This window comes from Zonotrichia leucophrys, chromosome 4 (genome assembly GCF_028769735.1).
Source record: "Zonotrichia leucophrys gambelii isolate GWCS_2022_RI chromosome 4, RI_Zleu_2.0, whole genome shotgun sequence".
Classification (NCBI taxonomy): Eukaryota; Metazoa; Chordata; class Aves; order Passeriformes; family Passerellidae; genus Zonotrichia; species Zonotrichia leucophrys.
This window is the reverse complement of record NC_088173.1, coordinates 25,604,233-25,620,558: the sequence shown is the minus strand read 5'-3', so window position 1 is coordinate 25,620,558 and position 16,326 is coordinate 25,604,233. Positions and strand designations below refer to the sequence as shown.

General features: G+C 40.9%; 1 protein-coding gene across 1 annotated transcript; it reads left to right on the top strand.

The window, feature by feature from the left end:
* Positions 1 to 4,046: 4,046 nt before the first annotated feature.
* Positions 4,047 to 15,637, top strand: LOC135447339 (alcohol dehydrogenase 1). Its single transcript, XM_064712270.1, has 9 exons — positions 4,047 to 4,212; positions 7,084 to 7,185; positions 8,380 to 8,518; positions 9,545 to 9,632; positions 9,741 to 9,960; positions 10,647 to 10,907; positions 11,391 to 11,526; positions 13,349 to 13,487; positions 14,927 to 15,637. The coding sequence occupies exons 1-9, from the start codon at positions 4,195 to 4,197 to the stop codon at positions 14,949 to 14,951; spliced, it is 1,128 nt and encodes a 375-aa protein (XP_064568340.1). The 5' UTR covers positions 4,047 to 4,194; the 3' UTR covers positions 14,952 to 15,637.
* Positions 15,638 to 16,326: the final 689 nt, after the last annotated feature.

Below are 16,326 nucleotides of genomic sequence, written 5' to 3'. Positions count from 1 at the left end.
GTACTTGCTCTGAACCCACAAGCTAATTTACACCTTTCAGCTTTGGCATTTCTTCAGCTTACTAAAATGAATAAGCCATTGTCCTGTGAGCAGTTGATTTATTTCCTGTGTGTGTTTGGAAAGGTGTTTATTTCTGGATGTCTTTGTTCATGTTCTCACAAAACTGGATGACATCCTGTATGTGCTTAATTCAGCTCCATTGCTGTGTCATGCACATTTGTATAATCTTCAGACAATCCCTAAACTTTTCGAAGGGCATAACCTGCCCTGCCAGCTAGTTCTGCTCAATCTCTGTGCTTCAATAACAATGAGCACTTGCACTTAGGGTTTTGTATACCTAATCTTGTGGACATTCTTAAATGTGCAGGTGGAAAAATGCAAAGAAGTTGGAGCAGTCACAGCTTCTATACTGTGTAGGGTGGGACTTCAGAAATGTTGCTCTTTTTTTCCTATTTTCTGCTAACATGTGTGTTCCAGGGCTTTTGTGTTACCAAGTTCTTCGGAAGTGACTCATAAGAAGGTAACTTGGAAATTGCTATGGCACAGTAGGAAGAAATGCTGGATTTTCAATTTAAACACCCCCCAGAAGGTTTATTTTTCTTAACAGCTAAGTTGACTGTCGGAAAGAAAGAAAGAAAGGTAACTTTGGTAAGCTTAAAAATCAACATGGCAGATAAGGAAGAAGTAACCTGTTTTTAAAAGTGCTAAAGTTTTAGCTAAAGTTAGTATGCATTGTATTATTTGTCAGTTAAATCTGTGATGCATAACTGCTCTTAAAAGCTTTTTTGTTGTTCTCTGAAGAGCTAGAGAACAACAGGTTCTCTCTAGGTCACTTGAGCTGTGGTTAAAATAGTCTCCTGTTAAATAGAGCCAGGTTCAGTGCAGAACTAATTTTTCATTACAAGAAAGCTGTTTCAGAAAGCACTAGCTCTCTTCACCTGGAGTCAACATCATGCACTGCTTCAGGCAAGCAAGCAGTGCAAGGCTGCTCAACCCCGGCAGGAGTAAGGAGTGGGAAGCAAGCTGTGCTGCCTGGGAAGTGGCAGCAAAGAACCACTTTGCTACAAGTGCCTTGTAGGCAGAAACTGTAGCTGTGGCTACAATCTGCTGAGCATGGTCAATGTTTCATGTTAACATTTGCCCAAGTTACAGTCCGCAGGTGAAGATAACCTGGAGTGGCAAGAACAGGCCCTTGCCCACTGCTTCTGTGTGCAGGCTCACCAGCCTTGAACACCTCCAGTATGCTCTTTGTCTTCAGCCTCTGACACACATTTCACTGAAATCTGCTGAGGTTAATAAATCACTGGAGAGGGGATATTACTGCATCATGTTCAGTTGGATAAATTGAGATAAAAAAACGATAAAGGAATTATGTATCATATTTCCATAGAATTACAGGCTATCCTGATTGGAAGGGACCTGCATCAAAGTCCAACTCCTGGCCTTGTGCAGGGCAGCCCCAAGAGTCACACCCTTTGCCTGAGAGCATTGTCCAAACCCTTCTTGAATTCTGTCAGTTTGGTGCTGTGACCACTGCCTTGGGGAGCCTGTTCAGGTGCCCAACCACCCTATAGGTAAAAAACCTTTTCCTAATATTCAACTGAAACCTCCCCTGACACAACTTCATGCCATCCCCTTGGGTCATGTCACTGGTCACCAGAAAGAAGAGATTTTAATTGCACAACATGTAGATAAACAGAGAAAAAAATTCTCTTCATAGTGACAGGCCTAAAAGTGGAGAGATCTAGGGATCAGCTAAGTATTTTCTGGCAAAGGGTTCAGCCGAGGGCCTGTGCAAGCAAGTTGTAAAGGGGTGGCACTGTGGTTTCCCTGCATTCCAGGCCATTCCAGGTATGCCCTCAGCTGGAGCCTCACCCTCATTTATCTTTAGGAATTGGGCAGAGCAAGGCAAATAAAGCAACTTCTGCAACATGGCTATGCAAGTCTGCTTGTGCTTCACTGGAACCCTGTGCAGTCTCTTTTCTTGTCACCTTTTGCCTAAAGACCATGACACCTGCACAGGCTGCAGACAGGATCCACTGTCTGAACCAGTGTTCTCAGCTGGAGAAAAAAAAAGGTCATGGTCTTGATATGCATATAGCTAAAGATATGAGGAAAATGTTCAGGGGAAAGGAAACATGAAGGGATATGAGAAATAAACCAATAAGGAAAAGGGATGGGAATAGTTGGAAAAGATCTCTAAAATCGTCAAGTACAAAAGAAGGGAGGAAAGGAGAAAGATAAACATCAAACAATAGAGTGGACTAGAAATAATTCATTGTGATATAAGTTATTTTAGGAAGTGCAAATCACTAGGTTGTACATTCTGAGAAGACTGGAGAGATTTGGCTGGAATTCTGAACAAAAAAGGAGAGTTTATGTCCATTGGAAGAAAGGGCTGAGAGCTCAGGAAGATTATAAGGACGTTATGAGTTTTGGCAGGGAGAAAATTAGAAGGGTCAAAGCCCAAGTAGAACTTAATCTGGTCACTGCCATTAAAGACAATAAAAATGTTTCTATAAATATATTAACAGGAGCAGGGCCCCATCATGTGTAATGGTGACTTGGGAAGACAAATGCCATCACTACAAATGTCCATGCCTTCCTCCTTCTTCTCCCACTTTATATCCTGAGCATGATGCCATGAGGTCTGGTGCAGCCCTTTGGTCAGTTTGGGTCACCTGTCCGGGCTATGTCTCCTCCCAGCCTCCCCCACACCCCCAGTTTCCTCACCAGTGTGGCCATACGAAACACAGAAAAGGTCTTGGCTCTATAAACCATGCTTAGCAATACCAAAAAATCCCTCCGTTATCAGCCCTACGTTCAGCACGAATCCAAAACCCAGTCCCAAACCAGCCACAGTGAAGAAAACTAACTCTGCACCAGCCAAAACCAGCACAGATGTTCAACTAGGCCAAGTGCCAAGTCCAGCCCTCAGTAACAACAACTCCATGAAGCACCACAGGAAAAGCTGCCTGGAAGAAAAGGACCTGGGGTGCTGGTTGATAGCAGCTGAACATGAGTCAGCATGTGCTCTAGTGGCCAAGAAAGCCAGTGGCATCCTGGCCTGGATCAGAAATAGAGTAGCCAGCATGACTAGGGAAGAGAAGAATCTCTTCTTGAATTAGTTACAGTCATACAGGTAAACATGAGAGAATGCTATACTTAGTAATTACTACTAAGGTTATATGCAGCATTTTATCTCTTTTTTACTTGTTTATGAAAGAAAAATCTTGATTTCAGGATGCTGGGCATAATTTAAAAATAGACGAGGCTTGAAAGGAAAGGCATGCAGTGCTGACTTCCACCCAGTCCCTTGCACCAACGTGTAGTGCCCGGAGAGGGAAAGTGTGTGGGCATGTGAGCAGTGATGGGGCTGTGCTTGTGGGTATTGACAGAACCAACAGGTCAGGCACAAAACAAGCAGGGTGTTGCGTGTGGTAAGAAACATTCTGTCACAGCACTTCTGACTTACTGATTTTTGTTCTGCCCTCAGCATGATTGGCACATTGTCCTTGGACACAGTGAAAGCCAGTCCAACAGATTAATGAGTAGCCGGACTGTAACACTAAGAATTCGGGAGCACATACAGCCACAGGCACACAGTCAGTGTATGGTTCTTAAGCAGCCTGCACAATCCCATGTCTTCATGGATGAGCTGGGCTCTTACAAGTGTCACCAAAGTTCATCAGCAAAGCCTTCATGTTCTCACTGTGTCCCTGCTGCTGTGAATTCAAGAGCCACTCTCTCCGTTTCTCTTTGCACTTACAGTGCCCCTGAGAGTAGTGGGTTGGGAGATCAGCTTCCAGGGAGGTGGAAAAAGGGAAATAACTTCTAGCCAGGGCTGTTGCTTTTGTCCCATGAAATCGAGGGCAACCACAGGTGAGCTGCAAAAAAGGGTAGGAAGAGCATGACAAAGGAGTCAAGAAGAGGGAAGCACTGAAAGAGTGAGGTTTAATCCGATGAGTGCTTCACTCTCATTCTAGCACTTCTTCTGATTAAGGGGTGGGACTCTGAGCTGGGAGGCTTGGCTAAAAGATCAGAGCAGTCCACTTGTGGGAGCACTTCACACAGCCAGGTTCCCGTGTGCTGGAGAGGGCTTGTGGTGCTAGCAACCCAGCTGCTCTGGGGTGACTGAGTTCTTGGTGCAAGAAATCAGCGGTGGCAAGCTTTGAAACAGACACAGCGGTCAACATGAGCACGGCAGGCAAAGTAAGCAACAGTTTGTATTAGGAAAATTTCTTTGCTGCAGCTGAGTAATACATTTTTAAATGTGAATTCTTTGCAGGAACACTGTAAGTCCTGGTGGTATAGCACAGATTAAAGTTTAGGATGGAGCTGGTACAGAAGAGCTGCCTTTATTTGCAGGCTACTGTAGTTTCTTAGGAAATGGTTGTTAACTCTTCAAGGCAATAGTTTATTTGAGGCAACATAAGGTAATAGCACCAGAATAAGTATAACATCCTGTCTGGGTTAGCAAACTTTTTAATCTCTGATTGGATAGTTTAAAATATGATAGAATGTACTAAATGTTTAGATCAATGTATTTATTTCCATTCTGAGATCCTATAGTAGTTTAAACTATTTTTAGTTTATTTATAATTCTATCAGCTTGTTTTCTAAAAAGAAGATATAGCTAATATTGTGTGAAATTTCAGGGTGAATTGTGCTGCCATTAGGACAGTTATTAAATTTGAATATGCATATAACAAGTCTCGGACTTTAGTTAATGAACACCAGAAGTAAATTTCACATGCAATGCAATATTGAACTGTGACTCAAGTTATATCTTTGTAGAAATTAGATTACAAGAGAGATGGAGGTTGATACCAATACATGTTCCTTCTTGCACTGCTGGGAAGATGATAACAGGCACCCAGGGATCTGCAAGAGGGATTAAGGGACATGCAACTAGAAATGGAAAACAACTGAAAGCAGGCACCTTCCTAGAATGTGTCTTAAGATAGCACCAAGATCATTTGCTGTTACTGCCAGCTGTCTTCACTATTCTAAAACCAAAAGAGAGAGGAAAAAATGCTCTTTAACTCTGAGTTACTGCAAATACAAAATTAATTGTAGCTTACTGTAGGTAAATTCACCAAGTTCAGTCCCCTACTCAGCATAGGATGGCGATCAGTAAATGAAGGGTTGTGATGTAGCGTAACTGCTTTGATTTCACCATGTTTATCTGAGAATAACACGGGAGTTACAATTGCAATTTATGTAACCAAACAGCATAACGTGTGTCCTACAGAAGGGTGTGTTTCTACACCTGCCCTCCCCCTGCAGTAACTCACTCAGCTGGTAGAACACAGGAGCAGAGAAACAACTGTTATGGCAGGGCTTGTCTTAGCAGATGAGGTGGGTGATATTGTGCTGTTGCTGCATCTGTGGGATCCTATTGCAGTCCATAAGAGCTCACAGGGACTAAGCAGTCAGAAAAATACATAATTAATAATGTCTCATTATAGGAGAGATTTGTTTGTTCTCGGCAATCCACAGTTGTTGACCTTTGTTCTTAGAAACACTACATGTGCTTTGCATGTGCAAGTCATGGGATCATCACTGTGTTATGTGGGATACAATACAAATATATACACTGCCTTTTTCAGTAAGCTGGTGCCCTTTGAAATGTGATCTTTGACCACACTTGTGAATTTTTCACTAACCACACTTGCATCTAAACATTAAATTTAAATTTAGTGCAAATATCTCTTGATGCATTTTTTTTCAAAGCATTGTGCCCACCCCACTTCTGTGTCTAGCTGCTGGAAGTCTGCTATTTTATTTGGTTAGAATTTCCTAGTAATTATTTTCTTTGTTACCAGTTTTCAGTTAGTGGGTAATCAGACATTATTTCTACTTCTACTTCAAAAGTTTTGATACTAAACATTTGTTTGTTTGTTGTTTTCCCCTGTGACTTTTGCAGCACGCTGGTGTTAAGTTGTCGTGGTCACACGTGATAAATATGCATGTGCTAAACTTCTTGCATCCTGGATTTGATTCCCCTCTGTTTCCTTTTCAAGATCATGTCACCTGGACACTTTCAGTCAGTAGACTTAACACGAGGACTGAGGACTTTATAGTGTGTCACCCAGGAAAGTAATATTTCAGGGACTGGAGTTGTTTAAAGACCTAGAATGAAATCTTCAAACACCTCCAAGGAGGAATAGCAATTATTGGGACAGAGAGGTCCCACTGCTTTTGAATACACTAGGATTGAGCTTGCAGGGAGGAAACCTGTTTGAGAGCCTAGGATTAGGTGTGGACAGTGCTCTTCTCTTTTCTGAGGGGATTTTTCTCTCAGTGGCAGATGGTCAGAGGCGCCCTAAAGCCTGTCATTACCTGGACAAAGCCTGAAGAGTTAATGGACAAACTTCAGTCTAAGAGATGGAAAAAAACCTGTCTTGGATAGTTGGGTAGTAAATCCACCTGAGTCAAATATCCCTTCTGAGAAGGGGGGTACCTTAGCATGCATAATACTGCACTTAAAGAGACTGTTCAAGATTACCTCTGTGTAGTGCTACATCAGTTTGCACAGGTGTCCTTTCAGTCATCACCTCATGCCTGAACTTGAACTCTACTAAAAGTTTTATAAAGCTGTACTAGGCTCTGAATTCCATTTTTAGCAATTTTGTCAGTTCCCAACACAGACAGTTCTAGGCAATACAGACCATCACAGCCTGATAAGTGACATCATTTAGTGTGCCATCTTCAGGAAGATAGAAATGCAGACAAGTAATACTACACAGCAAAAGAAATTGACCAAGGAAGTTAGCAAAGGAGCAATGAGAATGGGTAGGGTATCCCATTACCTAGGAGACTATTACACATGATGCAGCTGAAAACTTGACAGAAGTGACAGAATGATGAGCAAAGTCAGACATGATCTTGGTGAGGGGAAAAGCAGGCTTACACTGACCTTTGGTGTTGACTTTTTTGTTGCTTGGTTTGGTTTTCTTCCCTGTAGTTTCCCTCTCATCTACACAAATATGAGCAGGAGTTTCACATGCAAAAGGGAAGAATCTGTGTGGTGAATTGAAAATGCAAATGCCATTCCCATTTTCTTTGCTCTGTTTGCAGGTTATTAAATGCAAAGCAGCAGTGCTGTGGGAATCCAACAAACCATTCAGTATTGAGGATGTGGAAGTTGCCCCACCAAAAGAACATGAAGTGCGTGTAAAGGTACTGAAAATAAAATTTAAAACACCTCCTATGATTTGAATTCTATCTTGCTTTAATCAGAATTAGTTTTATAAATTTTTAAAACCCAGTCCGAAAACATTCTACTAGAAAGTAGTTTCTAATCAGTCAGCTTCTATGAAACACATTTAAAGTCCTTAATTTGATAATGAGGTTCTTTTAAAAAAAAATTTTTTTCAGGGTTGTATTTTTTGTTTACTGACATCTGTTTTTCTAATAGGCTGAAAAAATTACAGTACAAGGCAAAAATCAGAATTTCCTGTAGTGTGGAGCAAGAAAATTTATTTTACTTTGTTTGAATCTGTGCTAGGAAGTAGCTCATTAGGCCTGGGGGCTTCCTTTTTTACCTGGATATTGGCCTCAGTGGAATTTAGCAGCTGCCTTAATTTTTGAGCAGCTTCAAGTGTTACATACGTGAGTAAAACTCTGTCATGGGGTTGACAAATCCATTTGTCAGAATAAAAGTTGTAAACACATACCTGAATATTTCAAAAGAAATAGTGCTGTTCTAGCTGGAAGAAAAGGCAAAATGTCATATAAAACACTATGTAGCCCACATTTTTTAATGTAATATATACATATATTTTAAATATATACACAGCACAGTAATATAATTATTGTGCAATTATCTATAATATAAAATCATTCTATAATACATAATTTATATAAAATATCTATTATACATTATCATATAATCTAAACATAATAAATACAAAATATACACAATAGTTATATGTTTATAAATAATATGTGATGGGTAATTTGTATTTACATAATTTTATAATATTTATATAATATTTCACACTTTTTAAATATTTCACACTTTTCTTTTTAAGTATTTATATATAAATATCAGGAATAATTTAATTTACTCTGTTCTCCCTATAAAATTGTATTGCTAGAACATTAGTTCTACAGAAAAACCATTGGACTCCCTATACAGCTCAGTACTGCATAGCAAAGATTCACAAAGGGGCATTGCCCTGTAGATTAAAGACTAATAAACACCATGAAAATCTTAGACAACTAAATTTGTTTTACCTGTAGATTTATTGTGTGCAGATTGGATTTTGGGGAGAAGCAAGTGGCTTCTCCAAGTGTAGAACATCATTTCACTTCCACATATGACATGACATAGTTAAAAGCAGAAATATTCTTGTCTTTCCTGTGAATCAGATCGTGGCCACTGGGATCTGCCGCTCTGATGACCATGTGATAACTGGTGCACTGGTTATGCCTTTTCCAATAATTCTTGGGCATGAAGCAGCTGGTGTTGTGGAGAGTGTTGGGCAGGGAGTGACTGCAGTCAAGCCAGGTATGAAACAACACTGAAAACAAATCCTGTGCTAAGTTTCCAGACCCTCAAGTCAAAGATTATTTCTTTCGTGAGTATTTTTACTGGACAGGAAAATATTCCAATTTCAGTTTTTTCAAGGATACCTCAAAGGATATAAACCTGCTGTTTATGCCTTTCTGTGTCCCCAATATACTTCAGATTTTCTACTCAATTTCTTTTGGTTTTGGCAAAAAACATCTGCAGCTTGCTTTCCACCTACATAGTGCTTTTCCTGTTGTGGGACTAAGAACATAGAGTCTTTGCTGTTGTTTGTATGAAATCAGGCATTAGCTGCAGGTTCTCTGAACAGTTTATGTGGCTCACCTTTCTCAAGGATAAGGCAAGGCAAAGCAAAGCAATAGATGACAAACAAGTCAAAGCACTTTTTAATTCTCTTAACAGCTAAAGAATCCATTGACTTAAGTTGACCAGAACTTAGGTCTTACCCCACTTTAAAAGCACCAGGGCACAGCTGGGTTGCCCACCCTGCCTGCAGGCCTTGCATGTGGGCAGCACCAGTGCAGGTGAGGCAGCACTTTTCCCTGAGGGTTTGCTCTGAGGACACTCATCTGGACCAGCTGCTCCTCTCCCTGTGTTCTCTTTGAACCACAGTTCATAGACAGTCAGTGAAAGATGACAATTTTCAGCCAAGTGCTGCAAGATGAGATGGGATTACTCTACACTTTTGTTGGACGGAAAAAATTCTAACAAGGGTTAAATTATTAAGAGAAAATAACATGGTTTTATGACATAGGTCTCACTCAGTTCAGCGGAAAGACACCAGAAATTTTGCATATCAAAATTAGTTGTAATAATTTTGCCCTAATTATGTCTTTTATATAAAAGAGAGATGGTTCATCTTAAAAATGTAGCAGAAGGAAATAAAACCATGGCTGTGTTCCTAGTGTATATTTGCCTGCAGATTAAATACAGTTACTTCATGTTTTTACCTGCATACTTCTTGTTTGCCTTTTTAATCCTCTGTCATTACTGTTTTATTTCTAGGAGACAAGGTTATTCCACTCTTTGTTCCGCAGTGTGGGGAGTGCCAGAACTGCTTAAACACCAAGGGTAATCTGTGCAGTAAAACTGAGTGAGTTTTTCTGGATTATTTACAACCCTAATTTAATTTGACTTTACCCAAAATTGGTTACTATCAACAAGTTTCACTTGCCATTATTTCTGGTCATCTTTCAAACAGTCTTGGTACAAGTGGTGGATTAATGGTTGATGGCACCACCAGATTCACCTGTAAAGGAAAAGCAATTCACCATTTTCTTGGTACAAGTACCTTCACTGAATACACAGTACTGCATGAATCTGCTGTGGCCAAAATTGATTCTGCTGCTCCTCTGGAAAAAGTTTGTCTTATTGGCTGTGGATTTTCAACTGGTTACGGGGCTGCTTTGCAGACTGCCAAGGTAAATATTGTGCTGGGTGTTTCTGATATTTTATGGTGTCTATTCAAGATTGTCTAGCCTGCAAGTGGGTTGTCAGCATGGCAGCCAGAAGGTACAGACTCTATGTAGTTCAGTGTGGAAAGAAGATACTAGTTCTTTGCCTACTTCAGATTCTGTCTCTAGGGTACCCAGAAGTCTTCAATTCAAAATCCAGTAAAATTATTTATTACCATCTATAGTGTTTTCCCTCATAGCTTTATCACCCCTAAAAAAATGTTACAACAGAGTTCATTTTTTTATTGTAACTGGATTGAAGCAACACATATAGGCAACACTCACAATTGTAGCAATATATGAATGTGAGTTTTAGAGCTGGCACTGTCAGGAGTTGAGTGACACTATAGATCTTAACACCACTGGAATATAAAGCATCATAAAAAAAGTGTGTGTCTAAACCCGAAGCTGAGACATATAATGAAAACCTGGTCTCAGAAATGTATTTTAGGGAGAATTCCTCTTAGTCACACGTAGCATTATAACAGTACAGCTGGCTACTGCACTAGCAGGTATGCATGTGCAAATTCCTTCTCAGCAGGTAATCTCTAAATTGCAAGTGGCTTAAGTGAAATCCTGCTGACAATGAGGAAGTGCATGGTAGTTTCCCTAGCCTGTAACATTATGCCATGTTTACATGGTTGTTATTGCAGGTGGAACCAGGCTCCACCTGTGCCGTTTTTGGCCTCGGAGGAGTTGGCCTCTCCGTTATCATGGGCTGCAAGGTGGCCGGGGCTTCCCGCATCATTGCTGTGGACATCAACAGTGACAAGTTTGCTAAGGCCAAGGAGCTGGGAGCCACCGACTGCATCAACCCCAAAGATTTCAATAAGCCCATCCACGAAGTGTTGACGGAAATGACCAACGGGGGTGTGGACTACTCCTTCGAGGTCATCGGCCGTACGGATACCATGGTATGCCACCAAAGGAAGGGGTGACACTCCTCAGCACTCCCTTCACCAAGCCACCAAGCACTGAGGATGAAGAGGAGCTGGCCAAGTACCAAGCTCACTTCAAACCTGTTAGTCCAGCTGTCGGCCACTGAGATGCAGGGACAGAAGCATACTCAGAAATTTAGGAAAGGGAACTTCACTGTAGTGCCCTGGCCACACCAGGGTGGCTACAGGTCACATATTTCTTATGCTCTCTAAAAGTGAGAGCATGAGAATCACTAATAATTTAGACAAAATGGACAAGAAGAGCAAAGCTAGGACATACTTAACCAGTGAAAGAAGATACAATAGTGTAAGCAGAAAAAATGGACAATTTTTTATGTGGTTTCAGCTACAAAAAATTAATTGCAAGCAGAGCCATGAGAGGAGGAGATGGAATTCAAACTTCTGTGCCCCAAGGACAAATCTTGCCTGACCCTGGGTGTCCCTCTGTTTCTAATGCAGACTGCAGCCTTGGCCTGTTGTCAGTATAACTATGGAGTCAGTGTGATTGTGGGAGTGCCCCCTGCAGCACAAAAGATCACCTTTGATCCCATGCTTCTCTTCTCTGGTCGCAGCTGGAAAGGCTCCGTCTTTGGAGGTAAGGACTTGGAAAGATGTGATTTACATGGCTTGAGAAACTTGTACATCATCTTGACTGAAACAGGATACATGAAATTAATTGCTTAGGCTGTGTTATTGGAAGCAGTGTTGACGGTTGTTTTGCTGATAAAGAAGTTGAAATGGAATTAATTATGGGAACTATAATGTCAAGTGAAGGAAGGAAAAAATCGAAGGAGGAGGAGGGAAGAAAGGAAGAGGAGAAAGAGGAAGAAAGAAATAGAGCAAAGAGGAAGAAGGAAAGGAAGGAAAGGAAAGGAAAGGAAAGGAAAGGAAGGAAGGAAAGGAAAGGAAAGGAAAGGAAGGAAGGAAAGGAAGGAGGAAAGGAAAGGAAGGAAAGGAAGGAAAGGAAGGAAAGGAAGGAAAGGAAAGGAAAGGAAAGGAAAGGAAAGGAAAGGAAAGGAAAGGAAAGGAAAGGAAAGGAAAGGAAAGGAAAGGAAAGGAAAGGAAAGGAAAGGAAAGGAAAGGAAAGGAAAGGAAGGAAGGAAGGAAGGAAAGGAAAGGAAAGGAAAGGAAAGGAAAGGAAAGAAGGAAAGGAGAAGAAAGGAAAGGAAAGGAAAGGAGGGGAAGGAGAAGGAAAGGAAAAGAAAGGAAGGAGGGGGGGAGGAGGGAGGAGGGAGGAGGGAGGAGGGGGAGGAAGGAGGAGGAAGGAAGGAAGGAAGGAAGGAAGGAAGGAAGGAAGGAAGAATGAAAGGAAGGAAGAAGAAGGAAGGAAGGACAAAGAGAGGAAGGAAGGAAGGAAGGAAGGAAGGAAGGAAGGAAGGAAGGAAGGAAGGAAGGAAGGAAGGAAGGAAGGAAGGAAGGAAGGAAGGAAGGAAGGAAGGAAGGAAGGAAGGAAGGAAGGAAGGAAAATGAGAGAAAAGGGAGAGAAGCAAAAGAGAAAAGGAAAATGAGGGGGAAGGGAGGGAGTAGGATAGATGAAAATAAAGAGGAGGAAAAATGAGAAGGAGAGAGATAAGAGGAGATAAAGAAGAGAAGATAAAGCAAAAAAAAAAGAGAGAAAATCATAAAGAGGGTGAGAGGACAGAAGGAGGAGAGGAAAAGAGCAAGTGCAATAGTGGAATAGAAAGAGAGGGAGAGATAGCAGGATAGATGGAGAGTCAGAACTGTAAAGGACATCAGGGCTTATACTCAGCTGATTTCCACAGGGGTCAGACCCCACCTTAGCCCTTGGCCAGCTGCCAACAGTCCCTTCCCATTCTTTCTCTTTTTGGAGCTCTCTCAGCAGTCCCACACTCAGCAAGTCCTAGCTCACTCAACTCAAAGGCCACAGAAAACTTGTTTCCAACAACAGGTTTTCTCACTCATGACCTGTTCCTCTTATGTATTCAAAAAGACACCTGAATAAAATAGCAGAGACAAATCAAGTTCCTCTGAAAGGGCATTCTACTATTTATGACACTTTGTCCGGTGGTGCTTGTAATAAAAGAGAGACACATCCACCACCCACTCCCCAGTTTTGAACAGACAATCAAATTTCAACTTACCAACACGGATGTCAGCACTCTGGCTTTTGTATGACGTGATTAAGTTGGAACAGTGTTTGATGTGGGGGAAAGTTTGGATTCTGTAAAGACTGACATTTGTACTGGTGTGCTGGGTTTGCCATATGTGGAATAGCTGCACTTTGTCCCATGTTTTCTGCTGGCACCCTGTGTTACAAAGTTAAAGAGCCATGCTGCTACATTTCATCCCATTACTCTGCCTTAGAAAGTTTATCTAAAAATCTAAGCTGCCCTGGGTTGTATGAATTTTCAGAAGCATTTAATTTCATCGTGCATTTTCTGTGGGGTTTTTTTCAGGCTGGAAGAGTAAAGATGCAGTTCCCAAACTGGTTGCTGACTATATGAAGAAAAAGTTTGTTCTGGATCCACTAATAACCCACACACTACCTTTCACAAAGATCAATGAAGGATTTGATCTTCTAAGGACAGGGAAGAGGTAAGCATAATTTCACTGTAAAGGTTCTGTATAAATAACCTAAAGGAGATCTATGGTAAGACAAAGTTCTGACTTCACGGCAGAGAATGGGGAAGGCAGCCCAGCATGCCCCTTAATCCCTCCCAGTGTGTTCCCATGGGCTGCAGCTGGAGTCATAAAGTCAGCAAACCTTCAGCTTCTGCAATGCAGCGGGCCCTTGCAGAGGAACATTCTAGTCTGAGCAGAGACACTGATTCTAGTCTGAGCAGAGACACTGTGTGGCAGAGGGAGAAAAGACTGCACAAAAAATTGAGGAAGTCCCAGTACTCACTGGAAAAAAGCGCACAATGAAGGAAGCATGGGAGTGCCAAGCTGTAGAATGCCAAGGGTTAGTTACATCATATTCCAAGAAACATTTCAGCATGAGGAGCAGGGACACAGAAGTAGCCAATTTCTCTTGTGAGTTAGGGAATAGAATCCCAGTCCAACTGGTCCTAAAGTCACTGGGTACTTTACCTTGAGCATTGGAGCTTTTAAAAAATTAAAGTACTTGGTATATATATACATTGCAAACGCGGAATTTAGCTCTTGTGCATTCCTCAAATATTATGAAATTTCAGCTCAGACTATTTTCACAGGGTAATGAAATTGGAAATATTTTTTGACAGAGACATTTAACAAGACTCACCATGGGAATTGAAAATTGTCCTTAGCAGAAGTAGGAAATACATTTGTATATCTTAGTATGTGTGGGGACTGCCCTCTTTGAAAGTTCTAGATGTTTATAACTTACAGAGTCTGAAGAATTACATTCATGTTTTCTTTTCATTGTCATTTGCTAGCAGTTATTTTAGATGTTCCTCGCGCTGAATATGAAAGCAAGTAACAGCAGAATTTCAGCCCCTGAGGTTTGTTCTCAGGTTCTAACGATGCAGCATACACTTCATTTTTTGACTGTCCTTATTTTACATAGGCTATAAATGTTAATTTTAGTCTTTAGTATAACAAATGGAAAAGTGCTGAGGACAGAGATGCCAGCAGCTTTTCTAAGATACTGATAGTCATCCTGAAGATGGAAGCACGTTGCAGCGGATCATTTTACAGAGTATAATACTTCAGTGTTTCAGAGCAGAATAAGCTGTACCAGTTATTCTGTTATTGGAAAGATGTGTCTAAGCCCCTCTCTGAGGAACTTCTCTGGCTGTAGCTAGTAATAAATTACCAGGAGCCCTGGACTTCATCAGTGAAGGCTTTGCAGTCTTCTGTGAATTTTGTTCTCCACATCTGCAGAAAAGTTTGCACATCTGTTCTGACATTTTGCCGCAGGCTGGGGTGGGGGCAGGCAGGGAGGGAGTACCTGTTTGACAGCAATAACACAGATTACAAGAGAAAACCGCAGTGTTCTGCTGATGCCAGCCCAGGGGATCTTCTAGTCACTAACTTGTCATTTTATACTGCAGCATCCGCAGTGTCCTGACATTTTAGGATTCCCAGACATTAAGCAGCGGATGGCTCAGTGCCAGTACGAACTTCACCGTCCTCCAATACAACTTACATGAAATGCAGACCAAGGCTTTCCTGAAGGATCTACCACTGCCCTTGAATAAAAGAATCAAGCTCAAACCCCACATTTCAAGAACAGAATTTATAAATGAAACCATCTTCTTCCCACTACCTCCCTGTCCTCATTCCTGTTTTATATTCTTTATATTGTGCTGCAATTTTAATAGCCAGTTATGAATTACAGGACTTGCTCCAGTCACAGATGTTCTAAAAATTTGGATTTTTACAAATTACTTATAATATGCAACTTTTAATAAAATAAAAAGGAATACACTGTTTGTTTAGGCTTCCATAACACTGCAAGCTTAAGAAATTTGTGCCTGCAGTTCAGCATAGTGAAACTCTAGATTAGAACTGTGTATCCATCCTGAAGGACTGTATCATTCCAGTGCCTAATAACCAAGGAATGATATAGCAGAAATTAAAATTTATGGTGACCATGTGTTTGAATCAATAATTTAAGTAAATCATAGACTTATGACACTGTCAAGTCAGGGATGGAAAGAAAGACTCCAGTCTTCAGGTGGATCAGAAGGCTAACTTTAATGAAAGTAATGGATCTCTTATAATGTGACTCAATAAAGTGATACTTGATTGGTCTCAAAGTAGAAACATCTCACACTACTGGTGACTATGAATAGCGCACTGTGAAGAACCATAACTATTAATAATAGTTACAGAAAGAGAGATAATAGTTGTTTTAATTCTTTCCTCTAAGATTCCCAGGCTCGGCCTGGGAGAAATTATCTCTGTTTTTTCTTCGACTGAACTGAGCATCTCCATAGACTTAGGTACTGTAGAATGTCTCACCACTCAGTATTTTACCAGATTAACACTCCCAGATATTTTATGTAAAACTGGCATATTATTGTTCTGTGTTATGGTTTGTATTTGGTGGTTTGGAGTTTTTTTACCTTTATGCCTCTTTCTTGAGGCTGTTTTAGTTGTTGATCAGTGTGGTTTAACACCTTTGGCCAGTTTATACAAATGCCTCTGAAGTTTGGGAAGCAGAGTGAAGAAACATGAACATCAAGTTTTTTGTTTCCATTATACAAAGGGGAGGTTCCGTAATTTCTTAAGCATGAATACAGAATAAATGGGAAGAGACAGGTGAGTGGTAACAGTTTGCAACAATCCAACCATAGAGCATCTTACAGTTTTCTGAATTTGCAATGTGGAAACAGAAACAAGGCTATTTCTATCTTGGCAAATATGGTCAACATTGACATATCTTTAGCATGGACTAATCAGAGCTTGCAGGCACTCACACACATGGAACCTGGGTAGAAGAGGTGCC

What these genes read in the sequence shown, in the direction of transcription:
- LOC135447339 (XM_064712270.1), top strand. An exon ending in AATCTGTGCAGTAAAACTGA is followed by an intron (nt 9,633 to 9,740) that starts GTGAGTTTTTCT and finishes TCTTTCAAACAG; the next exon opens with TCTTGGTACAAGTGGTGGAT. An exon ending in CTTCTAAGGACAGGGAAGAG is followed by an intron (nt 13,488 to 14,926) that starts GTAAGCATAATT and finishes TTTATACTGCAG; the next exon opens with CATCCGCAGTGTCCTGACAT.